The sequence below is a fragment of the Nuphar pumila genome, chromosome 7 (genome assembly GCF_984573655.1).
Source record: "Nuphar pumila chromosome 7, dmNupPumi1.hap1.1, whole genome shotgun sequence".
NCBI classification, from domain to species: Eukaryota; Viridiplantae; Streptophyta; class Magnoliopsida; order Nymphaeales; family Nymphaeaceae; genus Nuphar; species Nuphar pumila.
In genome coordinates, this window is record NC_143255.1 from 53,660,349 (window position 1) to 53,674,708 (window position 14,360).

Genomic DNA, 14,360 nt, shown 5'->3' on the forward strand with positions numbered 1-14,360 from the left:
AAATAACATGTCAACCCACATGAAAATTAAATCGAGATAACGGTAAAGAAGCTCGATTATATATTTTTTCATATCAATGGGTAAAGTGAGAGTGTTGGATTTTGGATCAGATCATATCCAACCTGAATGTAACCCATATTGACATGGGCACATCAAGGGACATACTTGAGAGAGGTTTTTGGGTTTTAGGGGGTTACATGACAGTTATGAGGTCTCATTAAGGACCTCCACTAGTGCCCATTAATGGACTTATTTTGGATCTCCTACGGGTCTTTCAATAAATAAGAGAGATCTATGGTAGCTTGATGAAGACTACCATGAGGGCATAAGTGATTGTTGAGGGACACATTCGTGTGTGATCTCTCTCTGGATTCAACATTTTGTCCTGGGCTCATTGAGGGCGTCAATTGGCTGAGCCACCGAAGCACTATTCAGATCGTCCAAAACTGCATCCGCTAAATGGCTCTTCCGCAATCCATTTTATGTTAACACAGATCTCTCAGCAGTTTTTAGAGTATGACTTTTTGTCTTTTCTAAGAAACTGCAAAGAGAATCGAGATTTCTAAATTCTAGTTTAAGATCATGAAAAAGGATTCGCCAAATTTGGTGCTACCAAATATTATTTAAGTCAAGAGCTGCACTAAATCCCCATCATGAAAAAGGATTCACCAATTGGGTGTTATTCAATTATTATTTGAGTCAAGAGTTGCAGTACATTCATCACATAAGCAAACTTGATTGAGTCTGGTGAAGAGTTATATTACCAGAGGTATGACTCATCCAATTCAATTCATCATCTCTTCACATTTCAAAGCCTACACAGTCATGTTGCCGCTTTATCAAGGAAACTCCTCCATGCATTTGGCATATACAGTAGCACAACCACATCTTGATATCATATTTATGTCCTTGAGTAGCAGTTGGACTGCATCATACAAGCATTATAAATATATATATGCATAAATTCATATATACGTACATATAATATTATCCATGCCTCTGAAGTACTTGAGAAAGTGCCTCAACAGGTGGGCATGGAGCATGCCATTGTTGGCGTTTTTATGCTTAGACTTGATGTTTTAAGATCTGGTGCAGCAAAAGGTTGCCTGTATGTTTTGCCTGTTTGCCAGTTTCCTACAGGATATGCTAACTCAGTATTAACTTGGAGAGCATGCTTACTTTTCAGTACTACATTTAGTGTCGTGTGTCATCTGTAAGCCAAGATCTTTAGCAGTCTCTAATATCATGTCATGCTCTGTTGGCTCCTGTTTCCACAGTATGTCATCTTGGGATTGTTGTTCATTAAATCTGCGTGATAGCTCATGATTGTGGCTTTATTTTTCTTGGCTTTCAGCATCATACGTTGGCTTGTATTCAAAGTTTCAACATAACTGTCACCAGCTTCTTGTAAGAATTCCACCATATGCTTTCGGAAGAAAAATCAAATTGCATGACAGTAACCAGGGTCAGAGCCTGGAATCTGAACTGGGCACAAACTCTAGCACTGGGAAACGAGATGAACAGCTTACCATTTGGCTGGGCTTGACTCAGAAATTGAGCTCAGGGATTCAAGCTATCATCTACCTCATTTAGTTAAATGAGCCGAGCACGAACATGGTAAGCCCGATTGGCTTGACTTGTATAGATCATCTTACATATTATATATTTATATATACTTGTATATTATATATTTATACATATATTATATATTTATACATATATATGTTGTACATGGATTAATTACATATATTTATATGTATTATACATATATTTTATATATTATTAAGCTTTAAAAAATACTTTTTTTGAAGACGAGCCAGCTCGTGATTGACTCGCAAAGAGCATAGGTGCAACCCTAACGAGCCAAGGTCAAACAGTCCAAGATCTGCTTGTTTACCAGCCCTAGCAAACCCCTCCATTGGAGGGATTGTTGGGTTGAGAGAGAGAGAGAGAGAGAGAGAGAGAGAGAGAGAGAGAGAGAGAGAGAGAGAGTCCACCTTGGGAAAGAGACCTAAACTTGCCAGAAGCACCAGGATTTGGAGCTATTGTTTTCATATAATGGAATCCAGTACGGTTATTTGCTTTGGCCCGACTCAAAAGTTCATTAAAGACTACTAAAGAAACGCTAAGACTTTTTTTTAATGATGAGGAACCCTTGCCGAAGGGAGAAAAATCCCAAATGAGGCCCCACGACCACATTGCCTTGAAATTAAAGTGGTTTTCTGCAGATTTATCACCACTTAGGAAATTATGGTTCAACTAGGACATGCTCTTCCTTGCTCAAAGTTGATTCAGGTAATGTATGACATACTAATACTTATGTAGCAAACGAAACCAATGAAAACAAAAGACCATGTCTAAGCAAAGACGGCCCAATGACTTCCCATATTTTTGCCAAGTGCAACAAATTAAATAAAACTTAGTATCGAAAGGTATGCAATATGCATGGCATTCCTCTCCACAAGAGTGCACAACTAAGGGCAAACTTCTGTAAGACTGTAATTTCAGTCTGCAAAAAAAAAATTGATATAGGCTACTCCATTACAACACTAATACTGAGTGACCTTCCATTACAACACTAATACTAAGACAAATAATTCAAGAACTTTTGAGGATGTGTTGGCCTTCGATTGGTAAAATCCTTGAGGTCCTCCTGCCCACTGGGGAGTAGACCCAGCTCCGATCTTGCAACAAGAGACTCCACTCGTGGGTTTCGAACTTGTGATATCTTGTCAACTTTGTGACATTCACAAGTACTCGCCCCTACCAGATGAGCGGAGCCCTTCTGGGCTATTTTCCTAGCTCTTTGAAAAAGTTGTTTTTTTTTCAACTTTTTGGTTTCTTTTAGATCTTTAAAGAAACTTGAAATGCGTTGCAATTTTAAAACAAATTAAATTACTTGCTCATATAAAAGGTCAAGCCCTTATCCACTTCACATTGCACTTGGCAATTTTACAATTTCATATTTTCTTTTGTTAAGTCTTTACTTTTTAACTTAGCAATTTTCTTGATAAATTTGTGACCACGCTTTTAATTCTTGTGTTTGTGTCATTAAATTTCAACAAAGAGAAAAAAAAAACAAAGGGCAGATGACCAAAATTTGGCTTATTTTATAATTTTAGAACCAAAGTATTTCTTTCCCCAATGAAAATGCCAAGTACGGGTTGTCAGTTGCACCAAACCTCCCCAAAATAATTAGTGCTGGGAAACGAGTGGAGTCTCTCATGACTCAGATCGTAAATAACTCGTTAAAACTCATAAAATAAGCTCAAAAAGCTGAACATGAATAATAGGTACTCGGCTTGGCTCAGTTTTTAAAAGTTCATTAAGTAGTAAAAAATATGTTTTAGATATATTTTACAAAGGTTAATGTTTGTTATAGTCGATTGTATTTACTATAGACTTAGCAAACTTTTTTTTTCTCATCTATGTGATCTACATGTTTTTATTATTAGTCAAAACCGACTTTTATTGTGCTAGAATCCGACCATTATATAGGGTTTTTTAGCAATTCAAAAATCAACAACCTTGAATGTATTTTGATTTTTTTATAAAAACATATTTTTTTCAAAACATGATCCAAGAATGGTTGAGGTTAGATTGAGTCAAAACAACTTGCATCATAAGATTTCAACTCAATTGTAAGTACAATCTATTTACCAAATATATGCATCATATAGTATATATATTGAACTATTTGATTTGCAAAAAATAGGTTTAACGGTAAAATAATATTACTTCTAGCTCTGAATCCTATTTCTTCAAGCTCTAAAACGTTACCCCGGTCGACCTTAAAACATTCGGGTTAGCAAATTTCTGCCGGGTACCCGGATTCTCGGGTTCGGTTCAGGTCGATCCGGGTACCCGAGACAGGCCCGACCCATTGACATCCCCATAAGCACCTCATCCACTTCACAAGGCTCCACTTCTCTCTCTCTCTCTCTCTCTCTCAGAAATGTTTCTGCTCTCCCCTCCCATCTCCCTTCGCCTTCCATCTCTCAAATCCTCCCCCTTCCTCAATGGATCCCACCCTCTTCCCCTCCTCACTAAGCCCTCCTCCTCCTCCCAACCACTACCACCACCACCACCGTCCTTTCTCCCCATCAAAGCCATGAAGAAGATGCAGGGAATAGTGGTCTGCTCCACCAACGACAAGACCGTCGCCGTGGAGGTCACGAGGATCTACGCACACCCCAAATACAAGCGGAGGATCAAGAGCAAGAAGAAGTACCATGCCCACGACGCCGAGAACCAGTTCAAGGTTGGCGACTTCGTCCAGCTGGAGAAGAGCAGGCCCATCAGCAAGACCAAGTCGTTCATCGCCGTTCCCGTCATCGCTAAGAGCAAACCGAAGTCGAAGGAGGTCGTCTCGGAGGAGCTCGGCCTCCCCCTGGAGCCCGCTCGGTCGTAGGGGAGCTCTCCCTCTTTTTTCTGACTTTCTTTTCCCCCTTATGTTTCTGCTTCCTTTTTCTTGTGATGTATGGAATGTATGTGCCTCGAATTTTTGTGGGTGTTGAATGAATCGTGGTTTTGGTTCTTTTTCTTTTGTGGTTTCTCCAATTTTGTGTGTTTTTTGTAGTAATTGCGTTGAATTTGGTGGTATGTGAATGAATGATAGTGTTTCAGATTTTCTCGTGTTGAGATTTTAGGGAATAGAGGGAGATAGTCGGATGGTCCTTCCTAACACAGCAACCTTCTTCCTTAGAAACGGCAAACTTTCTAGATGTAATGATTCCTTTAAAAAGCTGTTGGTAGCCAATTTTTCTAATTTTGTTATTGGCTCAGCTGATGATCTTGAGCATGTTCGTGCTCGAGATAATGGACTCTCTTTGTATAAGTGTTTGAATCAGAATTTCTTCGACCAGAGACATTGATGATGATCTTGTCTTGAAGAAACTGCAAAATTGAACTCATCTGATGAAGTATCTGCATCAATGGTACTAGATGCAAATGCAGATGTGAGCTTGTCTCAAACATGTTGCATCTGCCAGTCATGAGGTTAACCCCCTTATTCCTGAAGTATGTCGAATGATTGTTTCTTATAAACGTTCCCAGGTGATAAATAATATGTCGTATGGGTAGACGTGCTAAGCTTTGAAAATGTTAGTAGTGTGGAACAACTCGATGTGTCAAGTGTTAAGCTTTGAAAATGCAGATGCCTGTAGCATGTTAGATACGCAAATATGAAAATTGCATGACATGGTGAGATGTGTATTCATGGATTTTCTACAAGCAGTCATGTTCCCCACTGGATTTGAAAACAGCCAATCTCTTTCTGTGTTGTTCACGTGATTTTGCAAAGTTGCAAAATTACGTATGCAAACATTATATCCCTCAGTTTAAGTCATTGAGTGAACCACATTAAATGGTGCATGATAACCTTAAAGCAACAGTGCTGCAATATAAAACTAGTATCATGCTTCAATACACTGCAAAACACAGAATTGGTAGTGCAAAGAAAAGTTTATTAGTATAGAAGAACTAGTTTCATGTTTCTGAAATGAAACTGTTACTGGTGCCGGCATGCATGCACATACGAACAAAACTTGTGCCAAAACACAACATGCTTCAGTGCAACTCTAGACAAAGCAGTTGGCCTACTCCACAGCCGTTGGTCCATTAGTTGTCTGGTACTTGTGAATTCTGTTTAAACCTTAAGGTATTATGGTATATGCAGCACCAAAGTATTTCATTGAAAAAGTAGTTGCTGTATTCATTGGCAAAGAAAGTCATTGTCTTCTCGTTTGGTTTTGTTTGGTCCTGTGCTGATTTGGTAATATGCTAGTTTAGATGACTGATTCATGTTGACTCTTTTTTCCTTTGTTGTTTTTATTGGGATACTCTTGCATTCAACCCATTTCCTTCAACTTTGTAGATTGAAATGGTCTAGTATCAGAACAAGATGAATGGATGTAAGCATAATTCAGTTGATTGTCCACCTTGCAGCACCTACATTTCGTATAGGAAGATCAGATGCTATAATTATCCAGATACCAATCACCACAAATGTACATCAATAATATGGTTCTTTGAATTAACTGGAATGGGGCTTTTGAGGTCTGATTGGTGTGATATCTTGATTATCTGGATAAAGAATCCCTTAAGTCATTGACTTATGAATCTTTCCCCATATCCAAATCAATTTGATTTTCCAATTATTAATGAGAGTTTGGTGTTTGTGTGCAAATTTTCATTTGCTATTATTTATTTATGTTTTTTAAGTAAAAAAAAAATCTCTTTTGAGTTTGCTTAAACCTTTTTAAACACATTTGAACGTGCATCTCAAAAACACAATGAGGCTTACCCCTCACTACACCTCATGGCTTGTGTTTTTTTTTATACCTCTAAAAAATGCCTCTTTAGTTCTCTCTTTTATGAGCCTTTGTTCTTATAGATGCCATGAGAGACCTTACGGCTTCCATATATGTCCATTTTTTCATTGAGGAATATCAATAAAGTAAAGGCATAAAACGATTTCATTAAAACAAGACTGTTCATTGAAACAGTCAGACAACTATGCCTATTAATGTGGAAAAGATAACACAACCAAAGTGTTTCATTTTCATCAAAGTCCAGATCCAAGGGCATGTTTGCAAACCTGCAGGCCACTTTCTTAATTAGAGTAAATTGTGAATCATTTCCCCATGACGGAAAAAACAACAATTACGCCTTCATCCCAAAAAAAACAAATGGGGTCGGCAACATGAACCAAAAAAGAAAATCATTTCAGGTCTTCCACATGAATCCTTTTCCTCCAATCATTTTTATCCAATGCCATGTCCTTGGTGAGGTTCAAAGCATTCATATCCTTTCTTATCATCTTCATCCAAGTCTTCTTAGGCCTACCCCGACCTCTTTTAACTAATATATTATCACATTTCTCCATCCTTCTAACTGGAGCATCATGAGGCCTTCGCCGAATATGTCCAAACCACCGTAAATGATTCTCTCTCATCTTATTTTCAATGGATGCAACGCCTACCTTCTTACGTATCTCCCCATTTCGAATCTTATCTTTTATTGTATTTCCACACATCCATCTAAGCATACGCAATTCAGTTTTATCATTAAGCAATGCCTACCTTTTATTGTATTTCCACACATCCATGACGGAAAAAAGTTTCATAAAAATGCTTTCTGAGTAATAAGTCCTGATTTTTTTCCATGAGAAAGCAATTCACATGTTATGAAACACTCACTTGAGAAGTAGCCTAGTTTCCCATGTGAGAATGCATTTCATGGGTTCACAAACATGCCTTAAGATTTTACAATTGCTCAATCACTTTCATGGAAGTGGAAACAGGTTACCCCAGTTACATGGACAAATAAGTCTTAGGTAACAATGATGAAAATATGAGTTTCTCAAAAATGCCTTCTGTGAAAAAGTATTGATTTATTTAAAAGATTTACTTGGTATACAACTCTTAGTTTCTTGAACACATCGATGAATCAAATTACACCCCATATTATGAGAGAGAGAGAGAGAGTAAAATAAAAAGAAAAAATGAATCTGGGGTGAAAGAAGTATGTCACTCAGATACTACATTTTCATTCCAGTTCAATTTCCCCCAATATACTAATCATCTTGAAAACTTCACAAAAAATGGCCATATTCCAGTATGGGCAGCAATATCCATGTGAATAGAAAGGGAATTTTGAAGTCAGCATGCATACTGTTTTCCCCAACCCCCAGCACCAAAGAGTTCATCAGCCAGTCGAAACATCTGCTGCTTCTGGTGATTTCAGCATAAGATGTTCACCATACTGGTCCCCTCTCAAGAATTTGCTTGCAGCAGCAGAGATGACAATTTGCCTCTATAAATTGATGGAGCACTAAAATTTCAGGAAGTAGCAATAAAATAGTCTCTAATCGTTCTCCTTTTCAAAGTGGAAGGTGGGTTTAAAACAGAGGATGGGCTTCTCAGTGTGTCTTCTGGGGTCTTTTGCACCCGTTTTTCTTCTACAAAGGACTGGAAGGAACCCAGCTTAGCTGTGGCTTCAGGAGTAGACACCTGAAAGTTGGTAGAGTGGGGTGGGGAGTAATGGATGCTTGAAGTTTCTACATAAGGATGAGGATCACCAGGTGACCCTATCTTATCTGAAGAGGCATCATCACACTGTTTTCTATGTTCAGAGCAACATGTAGTTACTCTTCTTCGAGCAACAGAAGGAGATTTATCTTTCAAGTAACTGCTAGTTTTAGTGCTCCATATGCGAACCTGTCAGTACAACCCAACATTTAGCTCCAACATGTTTGAATGATAAAACTAAGTGCAAGCGCAACATATTCTAGATACTTAGGCTACTCTCTACTGGATCAAATGTTGAACATCAGCCTGCCTTGGACAAGGATTCAATGCAACGGCCAAGTCAGTGTAGTGAGTACACTGAGCTGGTCAGTTTCATTACTTGATGAGGCTCAGCAAACTCAAACTAATTAAGGACATGGTATAACAACCAAGGAGGTTAATGGTTAATCATTTACTTGGGATAAGCTGTCTGAATGAAGTTAAAAAGCTCAAAGGCCAAAGCAGATCGAAACTTCAACAGTTCATTTCGTAAAAATTAACTCAGTTCAAATAAAATTAAAAGGAAAAAAAACTGCAGATGGAATATGAAGACTTCCAAGAGTTACATTTTGAAGGGATGGTTGATGTATCAAAAGAAGCAAAAGCAATCAAGGTCATAATTTGAACACTTTAGTGAACTTGGGAACTCCGTGCCTTAGAGACAATACATGCTAAGTTGACTTAGAATTCAACCACAAATGAACCAACCAGGTTTCCATAAAGATTGGAGCATATAGACTTATGGCTAGCTGACCCAAGGCTCTTATTCTAATACAATTCTTCACTTGACCAGGCTATTCTTGAAGCACTCAGCCAGGCCTATCCAGATTTAGCCATGTCTTGACTAGCAAGGAGTCTAATCAGTCTATGCCCAATTGGTGCCAAGTTTTCATATGACCGGCTGAATTCACAATTCTAACGAACCAGTGACCACTTCAAGTACCTAGTCAAACCTAACTGTTCAATCTATGTTTAGATACTTGCTGATCACATACCGTATAATCATCAGCAGCGGTAGCTATTTTCCCAACCTCTGAAGGACACCTGCAAAAGTTTACAATAGAAAACTAAGACACCATTTATCAGTAGTGCAGTTGCAACTCACAGTCTCACAATGTGTAGGTTGTACCAGTCCACGGCAGTAACCTCTGCTTCGTGGCCTTCCAGCATCACAGGTGCAGCTTCAGGCTTATCTACCTGAGTATTTTAGATGTTATTATCCAAACAACACTTAAATAATCAGGAAATAGTTCAAAATTTATGAATCTTAACGGGCACCCATATCTATAACAGTTGGACTTAAAATATTTATCACACCATCTCAGCAGAGACAACTTTGCCAGTTGCCAAAATGCCTAAAGTAAAAACTCAAAAAATTTATGCTTGGTAAACTCATGCAACAATGTATGCGTTAATAAACTCAATGGAAACACCTTCTGGTCGAGGTCACTATTTTCAGAATATCACCACAAGCAACGAAAGTCTAACCTGCCATATGTAGGCAGATCCATCTGTTGAGCCGCAAAGTAGGTGTGCTCCATCAGTGCTAATGGCAGACTGCAGTTGTATGATAGAAGGTTTAGAGTGAAGAATTTAGGAAACCGTTAATCCTATTCATGGAATTCAGCTGGCTAAAACTTACCTTTACATAAAAGGACTCTATCAGATGGCCTGAAAAGCTTTTTAAGGGTCCCTTATCAGGTTGAAGCACGTTATATAGGTAAATCCTGTTACAAATGAATAACAACCATTAGCATTAAAATGACATTTGACTATGAGGGGGGTGCCTGAACGTCAAGTAGGCAGCACATGATACAAAACAAGACAAACACAAAAGGAATAAGAAAAACTCAATTTTGGCAACAATGGCATCAGGCAAGATAGGCAATCCCTTGGAATGCCCTTGCCAATTGCCACCTATGTCCAGAAGACCCAGGTGAAGCAACAAAAGGCAATGTGATTGGTCTTTGTTCTTACTCAAATCTATAAGCTACTTCTCATAACATGTTAAAGGATGCCACCACTTAAACTGTGAGAAGGAAATCCAAAACAAGTCGAAATGCTGAACAGTTACCTACTATCCATGCAGGAAGCCGCAAGAGAGACACCATCGAGTCCTTGAGATAAGCATGTAATTCCATGTGCCCCGTTTTTCTACATTGAAGTGAAAGGACAAAAGTAAATCAAAAAAGAATATCACATCTCATCAAACAAAGGATTGAGAAGCAAAGCCAAATTCATACAATCTCAAGTACATCACCCACACTTTCTTGAAATTTGATTGTCGATGATTTTAGACTCGGTATAGCATCAGAAGGTTTTCCTTCTATGAAATCATGCTCAGCCATGAAATTGAGCACAGCCAATTGAGGAAAGTAGATATGAGTTCCAATGGCTAACCGAGTCGGTCAAGTTATTTAATATAATTTGCTGATTAACCATTCTTGGCAATCTTCAATGTTCTAGCCAACTCTCTGGTTCAAAAAACTTAATTCATGCAAGGGTTCAGATAACCCAGCATGGTACCAACAACACAACCAGAATTGCAGGTCTGCAGCTAACCTTTTCAGTAGATGCCTCAGTCTGAGGTTGAGCCTGAGCAATGGGAGCTTTCAAGTTACGAGAATCCCAGAATTTTATAATACTGAAATAGGAGACAAAAAATGAGTCAAACGTGGGTACTTTGGCATGCTATATAAAATCTACAGAAATCTTCATTATGAAAGCTTAATGAGCATGAATATAGCTGGCATTTTAAAGGAAAATGGATGCTGAATTGCAGTTAGTTCCTCCAAAGTTATCTTGCCTGTCAATAGCCCCACCACTAGCAATCGATAATCCATCTTTAAGATAAAGAACCGAAGTGATGCTCTTGGAAGCGGCCTGGGGAAAAAGAAAATCCCTTATAGTCAGGGCCGATAAATAGATCTGAAAGGGGGAAAAGAGTTTGTCACTGCATAATTCATACCTTGGCTTGCTTACAGCATTTTCGTTTAGTGGAAGAGTTTGGATTCTGAAGCATAACAGTTGGCCTGAGACAAATGGCGATAGTTTGAAGATAAGCCTTTCTTTTCTTTTGATAAACTAAATAAAAAAAGGTCATGCTGGAGTGTCAAGGAGGGAATAGAAAATGTTTGGCACACCTAACATGGCAGACTTTAGGAGGATGTGCATTGTGGATCATGGCAATTGGCCTGAAATAGACATACAAGCTTTAGGCATATGCTTCATTGTCATTAAATAAGATGAACAATATGAGTTAATAATAAAAGCTTACATCAAGCACGTTCTACCGAGTACTTTTTTATGAATTGGGTTACAGCGCCTATCCCACAGAGCAATGCATCCATCCCTTGAACCAGATACCACAAGATCTGCTTCAGTTGAGCAAACATTAGTCTCACCATCAATGTAAGGCAGATTTGTTTTGCAAACAATAGGGTACACAGGCCCTACCAGGATGTACTGGGTGGGGACATAGGGTCTTTATACTGCCAGAGTGGCCCCACATTACGTCAAGGATTTGCTTCGTTTCCACATCCCATACCCTTATCTGACAAAAGATACAGTTTTAGCCACAATGGATGAGTCGTCCTTATAAATAACGCAACATTTATTTGAGAAGCAAACGAGCTACTGTATAATAATTGGAAGGAAAAGACATGAACTAGCGGATCCACAGGTCTTCCATATACAGCTTCAAGCTAAAGAAATCGCACTTTTCAGGTGAAGCTAAAACATATTGATAGTAAAGTCATATCAGACCAATTCTCTGACCAGGATACCAGATTATAGACTATTATGTAGGAAATTAGTTCGTTCCACCGTAACAATCACCATACATTCATGTGGAACAAAAATTTTCTTTAAAAAAAAACACAAAAACTTGACATATTTCACCATAAACCACCGTTATCTTTTGTTTATTTTACACTGGAATTCATGCAGTTTCTTTTACGCAGGGACCAACACCTTGTGTTACTTTTATCTTGCATATTGGGACTGCCAAATCAAAGCCATCTTAATGGCATCCTCGCTAACTACAACTGAAGACTTGCCTCCTGCTACCTTTTGGTCTTTTATATTTTGCATGTATTTTTTGTCTTTAATAATTTACTTCTCCAGTCATACAAGCAAAATTAAATATAAATCAATCACATTTAGCATTATCTTCCAAATTGTTCTATATTCAAAGCCAGTGCCTTAATATAATTTGATTATTGATGTTAAAAGAAGTGGTCTTGTGTAATGTATTTTACATGAAACACAAACAGATGTAATCAAAATTGTAAAGGTGGAGGTACAACAGTTGACTGATGATGCAAATAAAGCAATGCATGAACTAATAAAAACAAGAACTTCGACAAAAATAGAGAACCTAACAGCATCCAATAATACTACGGAATGACAATCTCTTCCTTAAGCTGCACTTGAGAGAAGGCTTTTTGGATCTAATTGGGGAAAATCAAGAGGAAGTCAAGAACTCATTTGGAAATAATTGGGTAGTTTAACTTATTTGGGAGTACCTAGTTATTACTTCAAATATTCAGGTTAGCAACTGGATTGTCTTGTTCAAAAATATCGATCTTTCACAAACTAAAGAAGAAAAAGGAATTAGTCAATCTTTCCTGTTGTGGGATTCCAAAACAGTGAATGAAGGAATAGGTGGAAGCAGATCTCCCCAACTTTTTTGTTTCCTCCAATTCCCTTTTACAAGCCAACTGATAGTGACCTTTAGATTCCTTGATACCTATGTACCACTCTAACACTCAAGTGCATTCAAATGATTGCTTCCATACGGACCAAATACTTGAGATATAATTCACAAATAATAATTTGCCAAAACAGTAGGGCATACCGTTTGGTCTCCTGAAGCTGTCATAATAACAGAGTCCTCCTGCATGACATTTGAAACACAAGGGAAAAAATGAGCAGATAGGGAAGATGTTGAATCCTATAAAACCCATATAATATCACGTCAATAACATGCATGGGATAACAAATTTATTCAACATGGCATATCTCAAACAGATAATCTTGCATCACCCAGCAACATCACAGGATTAGAATTTCAAAAGTCACACACGCCCGCGCTTACCTTTGCCCAGCAGGTATTAAAAATGGCATTAGTATGTGCCAACCACACAGAGACTTTTGCTTCCACTGCAATAAAATCAAAAGGAAGAATAAAAAGGCATACATGTATTTGAGTTTCAGTGGCAATTGTTGTCCACTTTTCATTCACAAATTTGATTTTAGCATGTGAATCTGCAAGTGCGTCTCATTCACAAGGTTATTAGCGTGTTTTGGTATATGATTTCTCAAGACTTGTTGACAATGTAAATGGAAAACTGATTGCCCTCTGCAGGTTTCTCTTCTCTCACTTTTCCTTCCATCATTAGGACCCTAGATGCTATAAATCAAACACCAAGATGAATCTTTCTGTCTCTGGATCCTCTTCAAATAAACATTTTCCAATTGAAATGTGCGTATAAGCAGATCCAAAACAAGGAAATTGTTGGACGGACCTGGCTGTTGAAGGCAGGAGCGGGCTGAAGGAAGACGACGCCGAGTGTCATACAATGCAACGAACCCGTCTTCATCGGCTACAGCAAGGAGATGCCCAGTTTTCAAAGTCTGGATATAAAAGAGAAGACACGAATTGTATATGGTTAGTCTTCTTGATGTGAACTAATGACGGTGATAGTGATGGTGGATGGGTGGATAGCTTAATGCGAACCTGATAATCATGATTTATGGGATATTTTGTTTAAGCCTACCAACTTGTACCGATATTTTGGATAAATCGGGGTATTGAAATGCAAAATCCCAATCTGTTCCAAAATTCTGGTATGTGGGAGCATCCAAAAACACAGGCGAAGATAATTCTGAAAATGGGAGCAAGAGAAAGAAAATATGGACATACCTTTGCAAAAGAAAGGGAGATGGGTGGGCTGGACGCCTCATCGTGCTCGATCATCAAAACCCCTGCGCCCCGATTACCCGATTCCGATTCCAACTCTTCCACATACGCCCTCTTCCGAGCTATAAAACTCAAACAAAAGAAGTAAATGGGAGATCGATACCACATGCAAGTAATGGACAAACTACGAAGAAGTTGTAGTTTTGAACACCCAACAGAGACTAGGAAAGTAAAATTTTGAGAGAGAGAGAGAGGATTTGGGAGGTACCTCTAAAGCCATTGATCTCTCTGGTTCTGATCTCGCTAAAGAAGGAATAGGAAGAAGAAGGGCGATAAGACCACGCCATTGCTCTCTCTTTCTCTCTCTA

The 14,360-nt window shown here is 38.4% G+C and overlaps 2 protein-coding genes across 2 annotated transcripts; one reads left to right on the forward strand and one right to left on the reverse strand.

Annotated features, from left to right (window-relative positions):
- The first annotated feature begins 3,926 nt into the window (after positions 1 to 3,926).
- Positions 3,927 to 4,538, forward strand: RPS17 (ribosomal protein S17). Its single transcript, XM_090012407.1, has one exon. It carries the CDS (start codon positions 3,956 to 3,958, stop codon positions 4,409 to 4,411), a length of 456 nt encoding a protein of 151 aa, XP_089868533.1. The 5' UTR covers positions 3,927 to 3,955; the 3' UTR covers positions 4,412 to 4,538.
- Positions 4,539 to 7,841: 3,303 nt separating this feature from the next.
- Positions 7,842 to 14,339, reverse strand: LOC149832279 (Transducin/WD40 repeat-like superfamily protein). The gene is made up of 17 exons (XM_090013210.1): positions 14,261 to 14,339; positions 13,996 to 14,114; positions 13,598 to 13,706; positions 13,168 to 13,232; positions 12,928 to 12,966; positions 11,526 to 11,622; positions 11,347 to 11,443; positions 11,213 to 11,263; positions 11,038 to 11,101; positions 10,876 to 10,952; positions 10,632 to 10,713; positions 10,144 to 10,223; positions 9,712 to 9,796; positions 9,558 to 9,626; positions 9,199 to 9,266; positions 9,065 to 9,113; positions 7,842 to 8,219 (listed from the first exon to the last, which is right to left on the reverse strand). Exons 1-17 carry the CDS (start codon positions 14,337 to 14,339, stop codon positions 7,842 to 7,844), a joined length of 1,608 nt encoding a protein of 535 aa, XP_089869336.1.
- Between the last annotated feature and the right edge of the window lie 21 nt (positions 14,340 to 14,360).